This window comes from Lissotriton vulgaris, chromosome 11 (assembly GCF_964263255.1).
Source record: "Lissotriton vulgaris chromosome 11, aLisVul1.2, whole genome shotgun sequence".
NCBI lineage: Eukaryota > Metazoa > Chordata > Amphibia > Caudata > Salamandridae > Lissotriton > Lissotriton vulgaris.
Window position 1 is genome coordinate 633,593,877 of NC_141699.1, and position 18,503 is coordinate 633,612,379.

The 18,503-nt window shown below is 43.7% G+C and overlaps 1 protein-coding gene across 2 annotated transcripts in view; it reads left to right on the plus strand.

The window, feature by feature from the left end:
* The window catches only part of LOC147683268 (claudin-15-like), a 219,205-nt gene extending 201,873 nt beyond the window's left edge, over positions 1-17,332 (plus strand). For both annotated transcript variants that reach the window (XM_086943728.1, XM_086943727.1), the window contains 2 exons: positions 373-483; positions 16,940-17,332. In XM_086943728.1, the coding sequence (XP_086799854.1) occupies positions 373-483; positions 16,940-17,039 (211 nt within the window). In that variant the 3' untranslated portion in view covers positions 17,040-17,332. The remainder of the gene's footprint in view (positions 1-372; positions 484-16,939) is intronic.
* The last annotated feature ends 1,171 nt before the right edge of the window (positions 17,333-18,503 follow it).

The window sequence follows — 18,503 nt, forward strand, 5'->3', positions numbered from 1 at the left end:
GCATTAATTGATACAGATAAATAAGCAAAACTGAAAAGTAACTAGTTACTAAGGAGAAAGATAATTCAAGATCTCAACAGTATGAAAGATAAAGCTTCTATCATCCTTAGATAATAATCTTACATTGTGGTTGGTTAGCAGAAAATATTAGGTAGTTCTCAGACGTGATAGATGTAGAAGATGTTTTTCATGAATGTGTAAAGGTGTCTGGGAATATTTGTATTGATACTTTTTGCTGAGTCTTAACTCACATATGACATGACTCTCTTGCAAGTATCAGTTTAGTTTGTCATCTAGTTTCAAATAAGTGTGAAATATACGCTAACTTTTTGAATATTTTAAAGTATTAATACATTTTGTATTTGATTACAGATATGAATTAGGAGATGCCCTGTATTTGGGTTGGGCTGGATCTCTCCTTGTCATTCTCGGAGGAGCTTTCCTTACCTGCTCATGCAAAAGAAAGACAAAAACACAAAAGGGGTATTTACATTTTTTTCTTATACATACTGTGCCATTTGTTTTCATATTCAAGATTTGTAAAGATGATAACATTTCTTGTGATAAAATAAGTTCACTTGCGTATTATTGGGTTAAAAAGAAGCAGGCAACGTCAATGAGACATCATATTTTGTTCTTGATCTGTCATAATCTTGTGCCAAACGATTGACCACACAACCAACACATTCCCTGCTGCTCCGTTCTTCTGCTTGCATAAAGATGCCACTGCCAGCCAGCTTTGCCATGGATCCCCTAAATCAAGCTGTGCTAAGGGATTGTCATTAATTAGATCATGCTAAAAAGACCCCCTGTTTGAGGTACGTGGGCTCCACAATGGCAAGATTGGGCCTGCCAGAACTATTTGGCTCTCCCACAGAATGCATTATGTTCTCCAAAGCCAAGCCGAAGCAGATCTTCATGGCAGATGCAGCGGCCACTAGATGGCAGAAAAATACAAATAAAAGCAGTGTTAGCCTATACAACACACCTCCATCAGCAACACTGGCCATGCAACCCTATCTGGCTTTTGTGCATAATCTGCAGCATCGCTTCATCTTGGTTAGGTTCTGCTTAAATCTCATAGCACTCGTGCTGGGATTTCCCGGTTAATAAAAACCTGCCTGCACGGCCTTGTGCCGGAGTATCAGCTCAGTCAGTTCAGCACATACTTTTTTTTGCTCATATTACTCCCAACAAAGGAAAAGATTAATTGTACCATATGTGCGTAGTGCTAACGTTACTTAATATAGCCGGCACTGACACATTTTCAACAGCAGGAGACCACTCTGGTGTGCTATGCACTGCCAGCTTTCCTCTGGTCAGCCATGAAGTACAGTAAAGAATTAGAGATCAGTGGAACAGGGAATGTGTGATCCAGGAAAATGGCTAGTCAAGGTCCCCTGTGAAGTTGTATTAGCTGCATGGACTGTCTAGTAGCCCCTATTAGGTACCATGGCTAGGTAAGATTTAGGTCATTAAAGAAGCTGCGAACACTTCAATATAAATTACTAGTTCTAGTCGTTCTTATCTAATTTGTCAATGGTTTTAAGACGTTCTAATAACTATATATGAATCATGGAATCAATCAGACAAAGGGAATTGGGCTTAATTCTTGTTTTATGATATTTTTAGATAATAATTTCAATTTGATCATCTTACAAAAAATGGTTGTGCTAATTAATTCTGATGTAAGCTTTTATGTACTTTAATGCACCAACAACGATGCAAATAAAGTATTCTGAGTGACTGACTGCCCATCCCATTATGCATCTAAAGGTCTACATGCTGTCATTTTTACCATGACATGGGGGACAGAAATATCGCCTTTTGTTGCTGTTGTCATAATATACTGTATGTCGTGTCTCGACTGTTCATTTCCCTTCTGTTCTATAGATAATATAGAAAGAGACTATTGAATTTTCATGACCCTTTCATTGCTGTAGCTTCACATACATTGGTCTGGTTAGTTATACCTGAGTAACGGGGACGTTTTTGCTCTATAGGTTTGTCAACACCACCTTTTAGTTTTACTGCACTGCAGGTAAAGGGTTTACAAACATCCCTGGACTGCTTCCTTTTGAATCCTACTAACTACAGGATCTGCACTGCAGGAACTATAATGATGTAGTCAGTGTGGGTTGCATACCAATAGAAGCAGAATACAATTTCCCAGAGTGCGATCCCCGAGTTATATGGTTCCAGTCAATCACATCTGGACCATTGTTCCTACATCTTGGATTGGGAACACCAGGCTCGATTTGAGGAGTCTGGAAAGCTGGCAGGTAAAATTGTTCGTGGGGTCTGGGGCTGCATCACAAGCACAGTCCCTCCTCTCTAGTGTCTCCTGCTACAGGATGAGGTGTATGCAACCCTCCTGCCCCTGCCCAACCCCTGCAGCCCAGAGCATGACCTTATAAACACCCCATCCCACATAGACTCCCGCACTCCCCAGTCTTCCATTTAATGCCTGCTCCGAGCAAACAATAAATGGTAGTGGAGATGTCCCCAGAATGAAGGATAAGCATGTGGATTTGACATGGTAATTCCAGGTCTGTGTAGGTATTCCCCACTCTGGGACAACAACTCATAACTGCACAGTGCAGGAGGGCAATTAATGGCCAGAATCGGTGATTCCAGAACGATTAAATTTAGCATGGCTGCACCATGCATCTCATAATTGTCTGCAGGGGAGCGGCTCCTCCACTTCAAGGGAGTTACTTGGTGATTTGTGGAAGGCTGGAGGAGCTCCGGGGTTTTTGGAGGCCTCACAGTTGCTGGAGATAGCACATACTGATTGTTGAGTCATAAAGGCAGCAGGTGGGGTTTGGTGGCAAGTTTCTGCAGCAGGGTCAGCAGCACTTATTTATCCTTTTTCTTCATTGTGTCTGTCGAATCTAAGATCAGGGTCCAGGGATGCCATCTAAATACCACATTTAGAGGTGTTAAAGTGGTGACAGGTAGTAGCCAATGGGCTACCTACCTTTAGGATATCTACACCCTCTAAGTGACCACTTCCTATGGGAAGGGGCACTACCCTGACCCTAATTGGCTAATTCTCTCACAATCCAATGGGGAAAAATAAAAAGTGGGCTCTACATCGCCTGTTCCATCTTAGGGGTGGTAGTGGTCGAATGGGGACCCGTATCCTAATTAGGCCTGGGCGTCAAAGTTTGCTCCGCTCGCGGAGTTTTGAAAAACTCTGCTCAGCGTGAATGGCGCGACCTAATGCACTCCACCACTTGAAGAACTCAGTGTAGTGCAGCTGAGTTTTTGGGTCACTTCACAACTCCGCAAACTCCATCCAGGCCTACTCCAAACATACCTAATGTTCCTGCCTTTGCTCTTGCCAAATGCGGAGCAGGAAAGATGGGTTTGCATCCTCCACTAGCTGGAGCTGCCTGAGTCACATTTCAAAGGTGACATCACTTTTAAAGCTTACCATCTTGGAAGGCCATCCTGGCCCGGGGGAGGTGTGAAGCACCTCGGCCCGAACAGGCTTGTTCCTGGACTATGAGAGCCCTGGCTCTCACCCCATGAGGTCAAAAACATGTCTGGTGGTTGCAGGCTATCTAAGACTACTCAGGGACTACACCAGGGCTTGGCAGGTTTAAGGGAGACCCTCTAATGGGTCTCATGTGTGCATTCACTAATACATCTAACAGTGGCGTTGTTGAAGATTTATTAAGACATGATGTTTGGTTCCAAACATTTCAGGGTACAGTGAAGCCATCATGGAGCTAGGAAACTTGTGTTGTCAAGTATCCAGGCCATGTACTATCTTTGGCTTCCCTGTGCACTTACAATAGACTAACATGGCTCAGATTTTGCAGGGTCATATCTGCTCAAGCAGATATGTCCACACATGGGATATAGGGCACCCTGCCTTAGGGCTGTAAGGCATGCAGTAGGGGTGACTTACCTATTCATCATGCAGTGTATTAGGACTTGGCACACAGGCATATCGACTCTTTGATTTTCTCTGCACCAAGATACGCAGTATGCAATGACAGCTTGCATAGGCTTGACAAGGGGTCTCTGGGGTAGCTCAATTAGTGCTGCGATTACGAACAACAGGAGCATCCCTAGAACCTGAACCAGGGGCTAAATAATACTGGAATCAAAACAGTGGTTCAAGTACAACATTAAGAGAAAAAAAGTCTGAAACATGCATAAAATCCAAATTACTGAAGCATTAAAGTTGAAACAAAAAGAAGAAAAAGAGGAAAGTAAAGAAGTAGACAGGCGTTACCCAGCCACATATTAGAGCTGATGGCATTTCAACCCACGCTTAATTAAAGGGTCATCATCAGGACAGAACATGAAATATACGAGTGTCCACAGGTATTCATTAAAAATCTATATCATCAAAAGTAATTGATCCAATTTGAGAAGGTGCAGAAAGCACCAACCTCCAACTCAAGTACTTCCAAGTCAGAAAATTTAAGGAATGAAGACTGGCCGTAAAAAGGGGGAAATTTGATTAAAATGGAGTTCTGAATTTCTAGGGCTACAGAAGAATTTATAGTGATCTAATCACAAATTCAAAAAGTCCAAACATTTAGCTGGTAAAGGAAAACAAGGACGGTGTGCTCATACAAATGCTTTTTTAGCACCGCCGTGTCCCACCAGCATCCCGGGCCACATCATGATCCACACTAAACTCACCCTCTGAGTCATAGTTTATATTTGTAACACTCTGTGTAACCTTCTGAGCACCATTATTACCTTGTGTATGATCTTTTTGATAATAAACTTTAGAACTCTAAAGTAATTATCTGTGCATCGGTTTTGGGTGTTATACCTGCTGGTTAACACCTTTCTACTTCTTTACTTTCCTCTTTTTCTTCTTTTTGTTTCAACATTAAAGCTTCAGTAATTTGTCTCTTATATATGTCTCAGATTTTTTTTTCTCTTAATGATGTACCTAATGTTGTACTTGACCCACTGTTTGGATTCTAGTATCACTTTGTGCTGCAGCCCCAGCTCCAGTCCCAATGCCCTAGGCACCAGGACTACTATTTACTAGGGACTTAAAGATGTTGCTGAAGTTGTGCCAATCATGGTACAGTTTCAGGAAAGAGATCTGGCACTGGGAACATGGCTGGCACAGACCAAGTGAACTTTCAATTCGAAATCACATCATGCACCAGGCAAAAAGTGGGGGCTAACCATGTAATAAGAGGCACTTCTCTACACACTCTATTTGTAGTACTGTGGGTGAGCAGTTAAGCTTATCAGAGGGTAGTGATAAGCATTTGTTGTACTCACCGAGGCAATAAATTACACACACACACTCAAAAAGAAATCCGAGACCAATTTGAAAAACCCCCCACAGATTTTTATATAATTTTGACAACCAAGAACTTCGTTAACAGGTAAGTGACCTTTTTAGTTATGAATTTTCAAAGTTCATAAAATAGCTTACTGTTGTGCGGGATTACGCACAATGAAAGTCTATGGAGAAAAACACCAAAATACATTTAACATCACGCAGTCAGTTCTAGGGTTTCACGTTTGAGGTTTAGGGTAGCAGCAGGCCAAGGTCTGATATTGCACCAGCTGATTTTTGGGAGCATCCCGGATTCGGCTGTGAGCAGGATGCTGAGGTCGTGGGTTGCTGGTGCGCTGTGAAGAAGTGGGCCATTCAAAACAGGCTGCACAAGGGGACTTACTGTTAAGTTCTGAGGGGCACAAATGAGGGATTGGGTCACAAGGGCCTCAGAACCACTGGAGCATAGCTGGTTCTTTGGTACCCAGGCAGGGCAGGCTGAGTGCAGAGCAGATAGGTCAGTTGGGTTCTGTGCATCAAGATGGTCTTCAGGGGCAGACAGGTTGCAGAGACATAATCCGGACAAGTGGGTCACTCACAAAGAGGGTCTCAGGAGTCTCGTTATACCTTGATGGGTGCTTGCTCCCTGGGCAGTTGGAGTCCGGATTGGACTCTTCTTCTCTGCGTCAGTTACAGGTGGTCCGGTACCTCGGGTATTGTAATGGTGCTGCTACTGTAGGTCCTGAAGTCTTCTCACTAGGTGGGGCGCAGATCTGGCCCTCTGAGCTGGTGTACCTCTTTTTGCTTGGATGCTGCGTCGGAGTCGCCGGGGAGCAGCAAGTCGGTACACCGGACTCTGTGGTTTCAGTGCCTGTGGACTGCAGGGGAGTTGTTCCTCGACTCCAAGGGAATTCTCTGGCAATTGGCGAAGGGCTGAAGATGCTCCAGGATTCTTGGAGTCCTTACAGCAGCAGGATGAGTCAGCACACCATGATGGTCGAGTACTTAAGGTAACAGGCAGGGGTTTGCACCAAACATTCTGCAGCAGGTACTCTGTTTTTGGGTCAGCAGCTCTTTGTCCGTTTTCTTCTGAGGTCCATTGAATCTAAAGTTCAGGGTCCAGGGGTGCCACCTAAATACTAAATTTATGAGCGTTACAGAGGTAAACAGGTAGTAGCCAATGGGCGACGTACCTTTAGGGTGTCTGCACCCTCTATGTGACCACTTCCTTTGAGAAGTAGGCCCAATCATGACCTTAATTGGCTAATTGCCCCTCAAACAAGGTGGAGAAAACTGAAAAGTCGGGTCCACATCACCTGCCCCACCTTATGGGTGGTGCTAACTGGATGTGAGCCTACCTCCTAATATAACTAATTTTCCTGCCTGTTCTCCCACCAAATGTGAAGCAGGACAGGGGTGTTGGCACCCTTCACTATCTGGAGATGCCTGGGTTGAATTTCAAAGGCAGCATCACCTTTGAAGCTTCCTGCCTTAGAATGCCATTCCGTATTGGAGAAGTTGTGAAGAACCTCTGACCAGAGCAGGCTTTGTTCCTTGCCTCTAAGAGCTCAGGCTCTCACCCCATGAAGTGAAAAACATGCTTGAGGGTGGCAGGCTGGCTAAGACTAGTTAGAGACCACACCAGTGTTTGGTATGTTTTCAAGAGACCCTCTATGGCGTCCCTTTTGTGAATTTATTATTAAATCCAACATTGGCATCAGTGTGGATTTATTAAAAGGAGAAGTTTGGCACTAAACATCCGTGAGTACAGTGAAGCCATCATGTTGCTAGGGAATTCATATTGATGAGTGCCCTGCCCATGTACTCTTTATGGCTTCCCTCTGAACTTGCAATATCCAAGAATGGACTTAGGCATTGTAGGATCATATCTGCTCATGCAGATTTATCCACACATGGAATATAGTACACCCTTATTTGCAGTAAGGGTGACTTACCTATAACTCATGCAGCATCAGTGGGCATGGCACACAGGGATATGTGCCATGTTGAGTCTTCAGTTTTTTCTGCACCAAGATACACAGCCGCAGTGGCAGATTGCATGGTCTTGGTGAGGGGTCCCTAGGATGGCCCAATTTGTGCTGGAGGCCTAGTGGACCCTCTTTAGTCCCAATGCCTTAGGTATCAGCGGTACCATTTACTAGGGACTCATAAGAGTTATCGAATTTGTGCTAATCATGGTACAGTGTTAGGAAAGAGATCTGGTACTGGGAACCTGGTTAGCAGGTACCCAGTGCACTTTCAGTTAAAATCACATCATACTGCAGGGAAAAAGTGGGGGCTAACCATGTCAAAAGAGGCACGTTCCTACAGTTAGGGTAACTTATTCTTGCACCCTCTCTTGCATGTTGGCGTTCCTGACTCCCCCACAGGTCTTGCCTAGACCTCATACTATAAAGCTTATAAAGGACCTCAGGTTGCAACCCTCTAAATCCCATAGAAATAACCACAATATTTGGATAAAGTAGGGTATCTTCCACATCAACGTTCACCAGTAGACTTTCCCTCTGCTAATTGGCTCTTAGAGGAACTTAGTTTCTGCAGAATGCCTTATCATCCTCTGTACTACTAAGACAGCCCCTCTTCTGAGGTGGCTCATCACAACCCTGGGCTGCAAGGGTGAAAAGACACGGGCTGCTGTGCTCTGCTGCAAGTTGTAATGTAAAGCACGGCTGTTAGAAATTGGGGTCTCTTTAGTTGGCAGTGTTAAGCATCATGTCCAAGTAGGGACCCTTCTTTCTAGTCAGGGTAAAGGATATACACACCCAAGATAACCCTTTTCACCCCCTTGGTAGACAAGCAGTCAGGCCTATCTCAGAGGCAATTTGTAAAGCATTTGTACAAGACACACACTATAGTAAGGTAAAAACACAACAAATGGACACCACACAAGTTTAGAAAAATAACCAATCTTTATCTAAACCAACCAAAACCAAAGTGACAAACATCCAATATACAGAAGTAGAAATATCACTTTTTAATGGTTTAAGCAACTTTGTCTATAGAGTTCTATGGATGCGTCGATTTTAGCACAAAGTACCTTTGAGGCAGCAAAATCCGAGATGAAAAATAGGCGCAGAGTGGGTATGCATCAGAAAACACAGCCTAGGTCCCAGGGGAATGGAAGTGTCAGTGCTGCTGCATGGCAGAAGTATTGCATCGATTCCTTACTGCAAAGAGAAGTGATGCGTCGAATTCCGAAATTGGCTCCTTACTAAGAGGCAATGTTGCTAGATTCTTGGTGCACAGGTGCAATATTTGGACAATCCAGAAGCGATGGGCAATGCAAAGATTCTTACAGCCACAAGCAAGTGATGCATTGAAGCCTTCAGCCATGCCAGAGCGGGGGTCTCGTATGTCGGACGTACAGTACTCTGGACTCGGGCAGCGGCAATTTCTTAGCTGCACAACAGACGCTGCATTGATTTTTCGGCCGCGCTGCGGCATTGTCTTGGTTTTTCAACTGCACAGCGTTGCTGCAACAGGGAAAACAGGCGATGAACTGCAATGCATGGATTCCCAGCTCTTAAACCCCCTCCAAGGCCCAGACTGGAGTTGACACCACGTGACAGGTCAGAACTCCCAGCAGAGGAGTTCAGGGGAGAAGCAGATTACGTTTATGATGTATGTCTCTGAGACTTCCAACAGGAGACAAGCATGCACAAGCCCTTGGAGAACCATGACAAGCAGGAATAAAAAGGAATAAAAAGTAAAATCCAGTCCTTACTCTGCCCAAGACAGAAGCAGCAAGCAGCAGGCCAGCACAACACAGCAACAAGCAGAGAGGCAGTTCTCCTCCCACAGCCACCCCAGCTCTTCTTCTTGGCATAATCTCCTCTTGATCCAGAAGTGTTCTAAAAATGTGGGATTACAGGTCGAATACATTTAACCCTTTCTGCCTTTGAAGTAGGCATACTTCAAAGGATAGTCTTTGTATGGCACAGATACGGCCTTGATATCAGAAGCGTGTACAGAGTTCCCCATACAGAGTGGAGTAAAATGAGGGAGTGACTCTCTCTTTGAAAAATGTTGGTCGTGCATGATATGGCAGGAAGGAATCCTATGTGAGTTCCCGCCCTAGGTATGGGGAGAGAGGGAAAGAAGGACACAATCATTACTGGGCCCATCAAGTGGAAAATTTACACGTGGAAACATCATGCAAAAGTATGTATGGTTCAATAGCCTATACCTAAACACAGTGAAGGTACACGAGAGAGAGAGGATAAAATAAAAAGGGAAGGGGGTTTACACTGTGTGTGCCATATGTCATCAGTGATACGAATACATTAATTCGATATACATCAGGCTTTACACTCCATGCTAAATCACTCTTCTGTGTTTTACCGCCAAGGGGTAGTGTAATAGTTAAACTAGAAATTGGAAATTGGAACCAGAACCATGAGCACTTCAATGGGTGAGGGAATAATGGGATCACCAGGGTGGAACACTCTCAAGAAGTCCTTACCCTTAATCCCTGGTAGACGGTCCCCACAGACTGTCCTTGTGGAGCCTGAGCTGTAAGGTAGTTACCTAAATAGGAGGGGGGGAAAACATTCTGTTTATGATCGTGGTTAATGGAACAGGACGGTTTCAAGTGGGCCCTGAGGTGATTACACCTAAAGGATCGCCAATTGATGCCACAAAAAACCACATCGTGTCCGTAGACCACATCTTACCTTATTCGCTCGAGGCACTAGGCTTGTCAGCACCTACCCCTACCACAGCGGCGAGATCGCAGGACAGCCGGTGACTCGGTGTGTAGCTGAGCTGCTTAAGAAGCAGAATGCCGCGGGTGCCGTGAGTGGGCGTGTTTGGGGAGCGTTGCTAGGTGACGCGGCCAAGCGTGGTGTGGAAAGAGAGGGCAGTCAGTAGCCGGTAGACGTTCAAAGTGGAGCGCCATCTTGGAACGGAGTAGCCCCAATTGTAGGCGAATGTGACGGGTACCTTGATGGATGTGGATGGATGGTGCTTAGACTGAAGTGGGGACAATCTAAGCATGGTTTATCTGGCTAGCATATTACAAGGTACAGAGTCATTGAGACCATGTGCATCTGTCTGGAGACGATGCACCCACCGCTGTTCCATTCTGTATAGGGCTTGTTGGTTAATGGAAGGGTGGCATTCAAGGACAGTCCATTGTATATTCTCCGCCAAGTGATTCTGTTGTCTGCAGTGTTCATACAGCCTGGTGTGTGTCTTTTTACAGCGGATGTTGCTGTTATGTTCCATGATGCGTAGTTTCACAGTGCGCATCGTCATACCGATGTAAGTCAACTTACATGGGCACGTTAACATGTAGATGCATTTTGCGCTGTTGCAGTTCGTATGCTTGTTAAGGTGCCAGGTAAAGTCATTGGAAAGTTCTATGGTTTTACCCTGGATAGTCTGAGGGCATACCACACAGGATCCACATCAATAATGTCCCGTGACAGGAGGCAAATCCCAGAGTGTATTCTGGGGGCGCGTGCTCGATTTCTTAGGGCGGGTATGGATCAGGGTGTCCTTGAGGTTGGATGTCCTCTTAAATGCAAAGCGGGGCCGAGGTATATCTAGGCCCGCCGTATTCAGGATTCCCCAATGCGAATTCACAGTCTTCTTTATGAACGTAGAGTTTCTTGTGTAGGACGTCACGCATGTGATCGTGTCATCTTTCTCCTTAGTGTGGATTTCCAGGAGCGAGTCTCTGTTATTATTGAGAGCCCTTTTTGATGATTTCTTGAGAAGTCGCGTTGGGTACCCCCTATCCTGAAGCTTGTGTTGTAGGGTAGATACGGCCTTACCCTGTCATGACTCCCGACACACTACAGGGTGGTGGGTGGAGACAGCATTGTGAGAGGACAGGCACAGCCCTTTTCAGGTGTCAGGGACAACTCTTCCCACCACTCTAGCTCAGGAAGACCCATCAGTCTGGTGATGAGCAATCAGGATATTGAGGGTACACCTCAACTCCCTTTGTGTGACTGTCTAAAGTGAATGCCCACACAGCCCAACTACCAGTTTAAACCAGATGATGATTCCACCAGCAGGCAGGGGCAAAGAATGAAAAAGCAAGAAATGCCCACTTTCTAAAAGTTTTAAATCAAAGTGGGTTTGGCCCTAATGCGACAACTAGAAAGAGCTTACTATTAGAAGCAACAAGAAAATCTAGTCATCACATTTATATTATACATTGTTTAAATAGCAGACCATGAAACAACCCTATAGTCTGGAGTATTTCTTTATTCAATTGTTCACATAATTTCAAGGAGCATAGTTATTTATATCTGTGTTCAAAACAAGGGAAACATGAACATTTAGACAGTTAAACATAAAATTTACCTTTGACACAAACATTACAATGTGCATAACAATACATAAACCTCAAAGCCAGTCTTGGATTCAGAAAAGAAGAAAGTGCAACCTGAGCGGAAATCTGTTAATCACATTCAAGCCCAAGTTACCAGGTTGCTCACAGTGGGAATACTTTTTTAACATATCAAGGGATAGCCTTATTTACACAAGAAAGTATTCCCTATGATAGGGTTTAAATACGATAAAGGTATCCCACTGGTAAAAGGTGCCAACGCGTTTCGAACCCCAGCACAATTTATGGGATTCTCATTAGGGCTGTGACTGGATCTGATCTGTGGTCAGTGATTCAAAGGAGCCTGTGTTGAAGGTTCTGTACATGTGGCTAAAAATATCTTCATTTTTTTATGAGTGAGCATCGCATTTGAAATTCCAAGTAATCAATGTTTGGGTCACAAAGTATCAATATTTTTGTCTATCCTGTTCCATCATCATTTACTTGCCTCCCCTTCTGGTGTCTCCCTGGTGCCTCTGCCTCTCCTCATTCTGTGTTTCTGAGTCTCCCTAGAGGTCGCTTCTTTTTAGCCACATGTACAGAAAATTATAGGGATCAAAAAATAAATATATGTGCAGAATGTAGAATTTAATACTGGCTCAGGAATATCCACCTAAATACTTAATTCCCAGACTTCCCGGTCAGGATTAAAAAGAATATAGGATGGTGGTGACAGAGGTTATTAGTAGCCCTTCACTGCATATCTGTCAACATGTTTCAGCCGGTTTCAATGTAGCCCTCAATGGGTCTTTATGGCTTTCGTCAGGACCTAAGATCCCCTTTATATTAACTTCCTTTCCTACCTTACCATAGGAGGTTGAGGGTAGACCAATTCTGGTCTAGAGCTGCTTAGACACACTGGGGTAGTACCTGTAGGTGAAAATATTGCAGAAATAATCATTGTTCCATGCTACACAGGTTGGTTTGTCTACGTAATATGCAATTGTGTCTATTGTATGCATTTGAGAAGGGCATTCCAACTTTTAAAAAATGCATTCAATGGAAGAGGGCTCAATGCACCCAAACCAATACACCACTCTCCTTTGAATAAGCAATGGAGCATGTACCTCTTATGAAGCCAAGAATGTTCCTGACAGCTTAAACAAGGCAACTCTTTGAGAAATTTTTTGCAAATTGTAGGGATCTGAACATATGTTTCAAATCAAATTAGGTGTTCATAATTCAATGATATCTGCTGAATATGTACCTACTCATGTCTTCAGTACTCCGATCTAGTCATCAGTAAATTGTCTTTTCATTGGTTTTGTGCACATTTTACCTCCTGTTTTATGAGTAAATATGTTAAAGGAGCTCCATTCCATAAATCACTATACCGTAGGCAAATGGGGATGTGGCTTAGCCACAGACATATCCCTTTGTAACTATTCTTGGTTTTCTTTCAGGTTAAGTTAGCTATGTATCGAACCCATACTTCGGTGGGATAGCGTTATTCCACCTGCTAGTCCATTAGAAAGGAGACAATTTCCCCACCTCGTTGAGCGTTATATCTTACCTGATTCCGTGTTCCATTCCAACCTTCACAAATTACAAAACCCTTAAACCAAGCAGGGTATTACAACTAGAGAAGTAAGAAATTCGTCCAAGCCTTAACAAATGCGACAATGTTAGGCCGGGAAATGCTCCCAGGATCAACACAATCAAAATAGCTGTTTATTGTGAAAGTATGCCAAATTCAGCAAATAATTCAATTAAATCTTTGAGTGGCACACCCTATCTCAGAATGGATGTAACAAAATGTACCAAGGAATGTTGGAATTAATATCCTATATGATTTACTTCAATAATTTCTCTGCTGAAAATAAATTAGAAAGGGTATGGAGTTTAAATGCATACTTCTCTATTGGTGTGAGGTTCGAGAGGTTGCTCCCAACAAACCTAAATCACTGATTGTTTTCACTGAACCTGGACCTTTGGGGAGGAATGCTGTTTTGTCCCAATGTGCCCCCAAGTATGGCGCCCCAACCCTTGCCCTGAGATTTTGAGAATCATGACATGCTCTCAGGTCTAGCTAACCCCCCCCCCCTCCCCAATTGCCCAGAATCCTTCATTGGAGGTCCCATATGAGGAATCTTGTCCCTTTTTTCTTCCAACATTACCTTCCTGTTCTGCCTGCATGGTTGCACTCTCTCGATCCGGGTTGGGGGCTGTTTCCCTGTGTTGCATTGGCCTGGGTTCCTAGTGTCCCTCCCTCAAGATGAAACTGCATCAGAGCCACTAAGGCAGAATGGCAATGGGAGCATCACGTCTGATTGTAAGCGTGTCCTCTTTAAGGCTTAAAGGGTTTCGAAGTGGGTTCTGAGGTGGAGGCACATTTTCATGGGTCTCAAATAGACTGTATATGTTTTGCTGGAAAAACGAAGTTGACTCCTGCATATCACAATAAAGCAGTTTTAATTGCAAAGGCCCCAAAAGAAAGGCAGTGTTACAGAAAAGATTACATGTTAGTACATTTCCATTAATAGTGATATTATCCTTAAGCTCAGAGGCAAGTATGATTTTATTGAAAATTTAGGCAGAGGTTCATCCTCTAGGAATCCCTTTCAGGCCAAATGGAATTGTACTAATAGTATGGATCAGTGAGTTATATGTTTTCTGCTTATATCTGTATGTGCTAATTGTTGAGGCACAGAAGGGCCAAACAGTTCTCTATTCTTCTCGTGCCAATTCGGTGACTGCCATTAAATCGTGTAACAGTAATTCTGGGTATTTATAGTGCTAAGCCATTGCATGCTTATTAGCAAATGAATTTGCAAATCAGCAGCACGTTTGGATTACAGTACCCCAGCTGTGCATACCAGAGCTCAGAAAATTAGAGGCTACTTGAAAACTACTATCACACAAACCTGCCAACTCACATGTCGCCACCGATATCTGCTCCCGTCACACAGTCACCTGACGAACAGCCAATACCACAAGGTGTGCACACAGTCATGTGCACTCAGTGAGTTGGAAACGCTAGCAGAGAGGGGGTTTCAAGCTCATTGTGTGTAACTAATGTCTAATTGAGGTCCATCAGGGGTTTGACAAAGTCCTTCTCCAGGTCGTCTGCCACAGACTCTGGATTCTTGGTAATTTCTTTTATATAGAAGGTGGAGAGGGGTGTGCCTGGACATTGCTGGCTCGAAGCCCTGCCACGTGTTTTGCCTCTAACCCCCTCAGTGGTTGGCCAGGAGTTATTGGGCTCCAAGACCCTACTCTAAGCACCAGACTCCACCCCTTCAAGGCCCAGATCTATCCTCACACAAAATTAATTTCAAAGAAGGCAGGTCTGCTATCACTCTTGGTAGGCATAGGGACCATGGCTAAGGGTAGTTCTATTTATCAAAGATTGTATGCTCTTTAAAGGTGCTACTTTCTGTATGGAATACTGCGAAAAATACATTCATGCTTAAAGAACAAAATAGATAAAAGGTATTAGGGTGCCAGGCTCCATTCAACTAGGGCAAATCCCACCCCTACTTAAAAACCCCAGGGCAGACCCTAATGATCCCAACAACCTCAGTCCTATCTCCAACCTCCAGTTCCTAGCTAAAACCATGGAGAAATGCGTCTTACAACAACTCGATAGACATATAGGCAAATACAACCTAATTAACTCCTTCCAATCTGGTTTCAGGAAAGGCTGCAGCACAGAAACCGCCATGCTTAACATTGCTGATGATATACTTTGTTCCTTAGAGAATGGAGCTGCCTGCCTTCTCATCATCCTGGACCTCTCAGCGGCTTTCAATACATTCAACCACTCATCCTTACTGGAATCTCTGAATACACGTTCTGGTCTCAATGGCACAGTCCTAAAATGGTTCACTTCTTGCCTCCAACACCGAACACAACAAATCAAAATCAACTCTTGCCTCTCGAATCCTACTCCTGTTTCTCTTGGTGTCCGACTGACCTCAAAGCCCTAAACCTTCCTTTCACTCTACCCAACTCGGCTAAATCCCTAGGCTTCTCCCTGGACAAAGATTTGTCACTGAAGGACCACATCAATAACTCAACCAAAGGAGTGTTTTACTCACTTAAACACATCAAAAAAATTAAACCTTTCATCCCATCTGAGAATTTCAAATGGGTCGTTCAATCGCTAGTCCTCTCTTAACTGGACTACAAGAATGCTATACTCACCTTGCCCCCCTCAGATCAGTACTCAACATGGCAGCCCAACTTATAACAGACTGCTAATGGTATGAACACATCACGCCTGCACTCAAGTCTCTTAACTGGCTTCCCATCGAAGAAAGCTGCACCTACAAGACCCCCTGCATCACCCACAAAGCACTTCACTCTCAATCCCCTGACTATTTAGACAACAAACTTACAAGAGCAGGAAGTGCCAGACCTAAGAGAAGTTCCACTGCCCTTCTCCTCGTACCCCTGTTACTAAAAAAGAAATCTTCCCAGACTCGCTCTTTTTTCAGGTAATGCACCCAGCGTCTAAAACGCCCTCCCGAGGGACCTTCGCTGCAACCCCTCCTACCCAGGCTTCAAAAGAAACCTGAAACGCCATCTCCTCAATAAATACTGGAGCCCTTGAATCAAACCGAACTTGATTTCTATTAGGCTCCTGTGATCAGGTCATTCCTCTGCTGGCCTTTCTTTTCCTTGTGCACACCTTTATTGTTCCTGTTGTGCTGCTCTCCATGGTCCCTTATTTATTTTTGTTTTGACCTAATTTCAGTAATTTTCCATCTTCCATTACCTTAAAATTGTTTCTATGTAAACAGTAACGTGTGCTCCTCTGTAGACATTTACTTCCTCTATCTTATATTTTATCTATCTTTAACCTCTGATTATTACCTTGCTCTTGCTTCTGTACAGCGCTCTGTTACTGCTGGGTCTAGCTTAGCAAGCGCTTTATGGCCCCTAATTGTTAATTGTATGGACCTCATTTCAGTAATTCCATCCTTCATGTTCCTACAAGAGTTTCTTTGTATATATTAATGTGTGTTCCCCTGTTAGACTTCCACTTTCCATATTTGTAACTGTATGTAACCATTGATCCAATGATTATTGCCTTGCTCTTGATCCTGTTAGACTTTCACTTCACTTATTGTTAATTGTATGCAATCATTGTTCCAATGGCTATTGTCTTGCTCTTGATTCTGTAAAGCGCTCTGATACCCCTTGGTCTAGCTAGCATGATATAAGACCTTTAAAATAAAAAAATATTATGATGTCCGGAAGAAACACGACAGAACTATTGTTTATATTATTTCCTGATTAATGCAGTTAAAAAGCATTCAATGGATACCCACATTAATACACAATTTGTCTTTTTCTCATCACAGGCGATACCAATATGACTACACAGCCACACAGACTGCCCCATCAAATGTCAAGGAAAGGAAACAGTTTGATAATGATGGTTCCAGCAAAGCTTATGTCTAGCTTTTGAGTTTCCTGTGTTCAGTTGGATTGTTAGTCTCATTATGAGTTTGCCTTGTTTCTGACTTTATGAAACAACTTTCTGTTGCCTAGAAATGTTCCACATGTATATTAATGGCAATATATATGTACAATCCTTATAGGAAAAATATTTAAAGTAGAGTTGCAAAATGTTTTTCGGCGTTCAGCCAAAATGTGTTTCACCTTCATCCCTTTTTTCGCTGAAAATGTAAATTGACAGAGTTAAACTGAAGCACCGCTCAAAAGTAATAAATTCTGGTATTCTTGTAAGAAAATTGTTGGGCAAAGTTATAAAAAAATGTTGTGTGATTTCATTGCATTTCTCGAAATATTTTTCCCAATAAAAAAGCAAAGACACTATAAGACACTCAAAATTACAATTTATAAGCGCTATAAAGAATTGCATGGTGCTGGGGTTTCTAATTCCTCACACACACCAAACATCACCCAAACAAAATGCCGTATTCACATGCATGCTCCTCAAAACCTGCTTACTCACCAAACATGCCACAGAAATATGGGACCTACTGCATGACCGTGTCCCGGACCTACTATTTCCCCCCCATCCCTGCTGGCTACAAGATCCTTAGGCAAGACCATCAGCACAAGCCCGGAGATGGAGTCACCATCATATTCAAAGATACCATGAGCTGCACCACCTCCACGGACACCTCCACCAGCTATGTGAAGCACCTCACATTCAAAATACTCATCACAGTCAGCTTCTCCCTGGGCAGAACCCTCATATACAGACATCTGGACCTCGCACCAATTTAGCCAGCGACATCACCGACTTTGTCGTGCCCCTCATCATCAAAGCCAGCACCCACATCCTCCTCAGAGATCTTAACTTTCTCCTAGAAGACAGCACTGACCCAAACTCTATGGCCCATTTAGAAAACCTAGCAAAGCTTGGCCTCAGCCAGCACGTTACCAAACCCACCCACACCACTGGACAACTTCTGGACTCAAATTTCTCCTCAATCAGAAACATCACAGTCAACAAGCTAGCAACTATGAGCTGGACAGACCATACCCTTGTCAATTTCAGTCTACCATCTCGCACCATCACAGTGCTACCAACCCCAGGAACCGCATCTCAGAAGAGGAGTGGGCTTCCATCCTCTCCAAGCAAGGGCCTGAGCACACCAGTGGCTTTCTGAAAGCCACCAAAAACCTCAACAGCTGGATCACTGCAAGAGCCTAACCACAGGCCTTCTAGTCACAGAGGAACCCAGGCTGGTGAAACACCACTGCAAGCAACTGGAGAGCATATGAAGAACAAGTAAAGACACAGCAGATAAAGACATCTTCAAATCAGCACTAACACACTATCACCAGCAGATACAGACCACCAACTGCACAGCTCTTACAGTTCGCATCAACACCAACACAAATAGCAGCAAATAAATCTTCAACATCATCAAAGATTTCACCATGCTTATT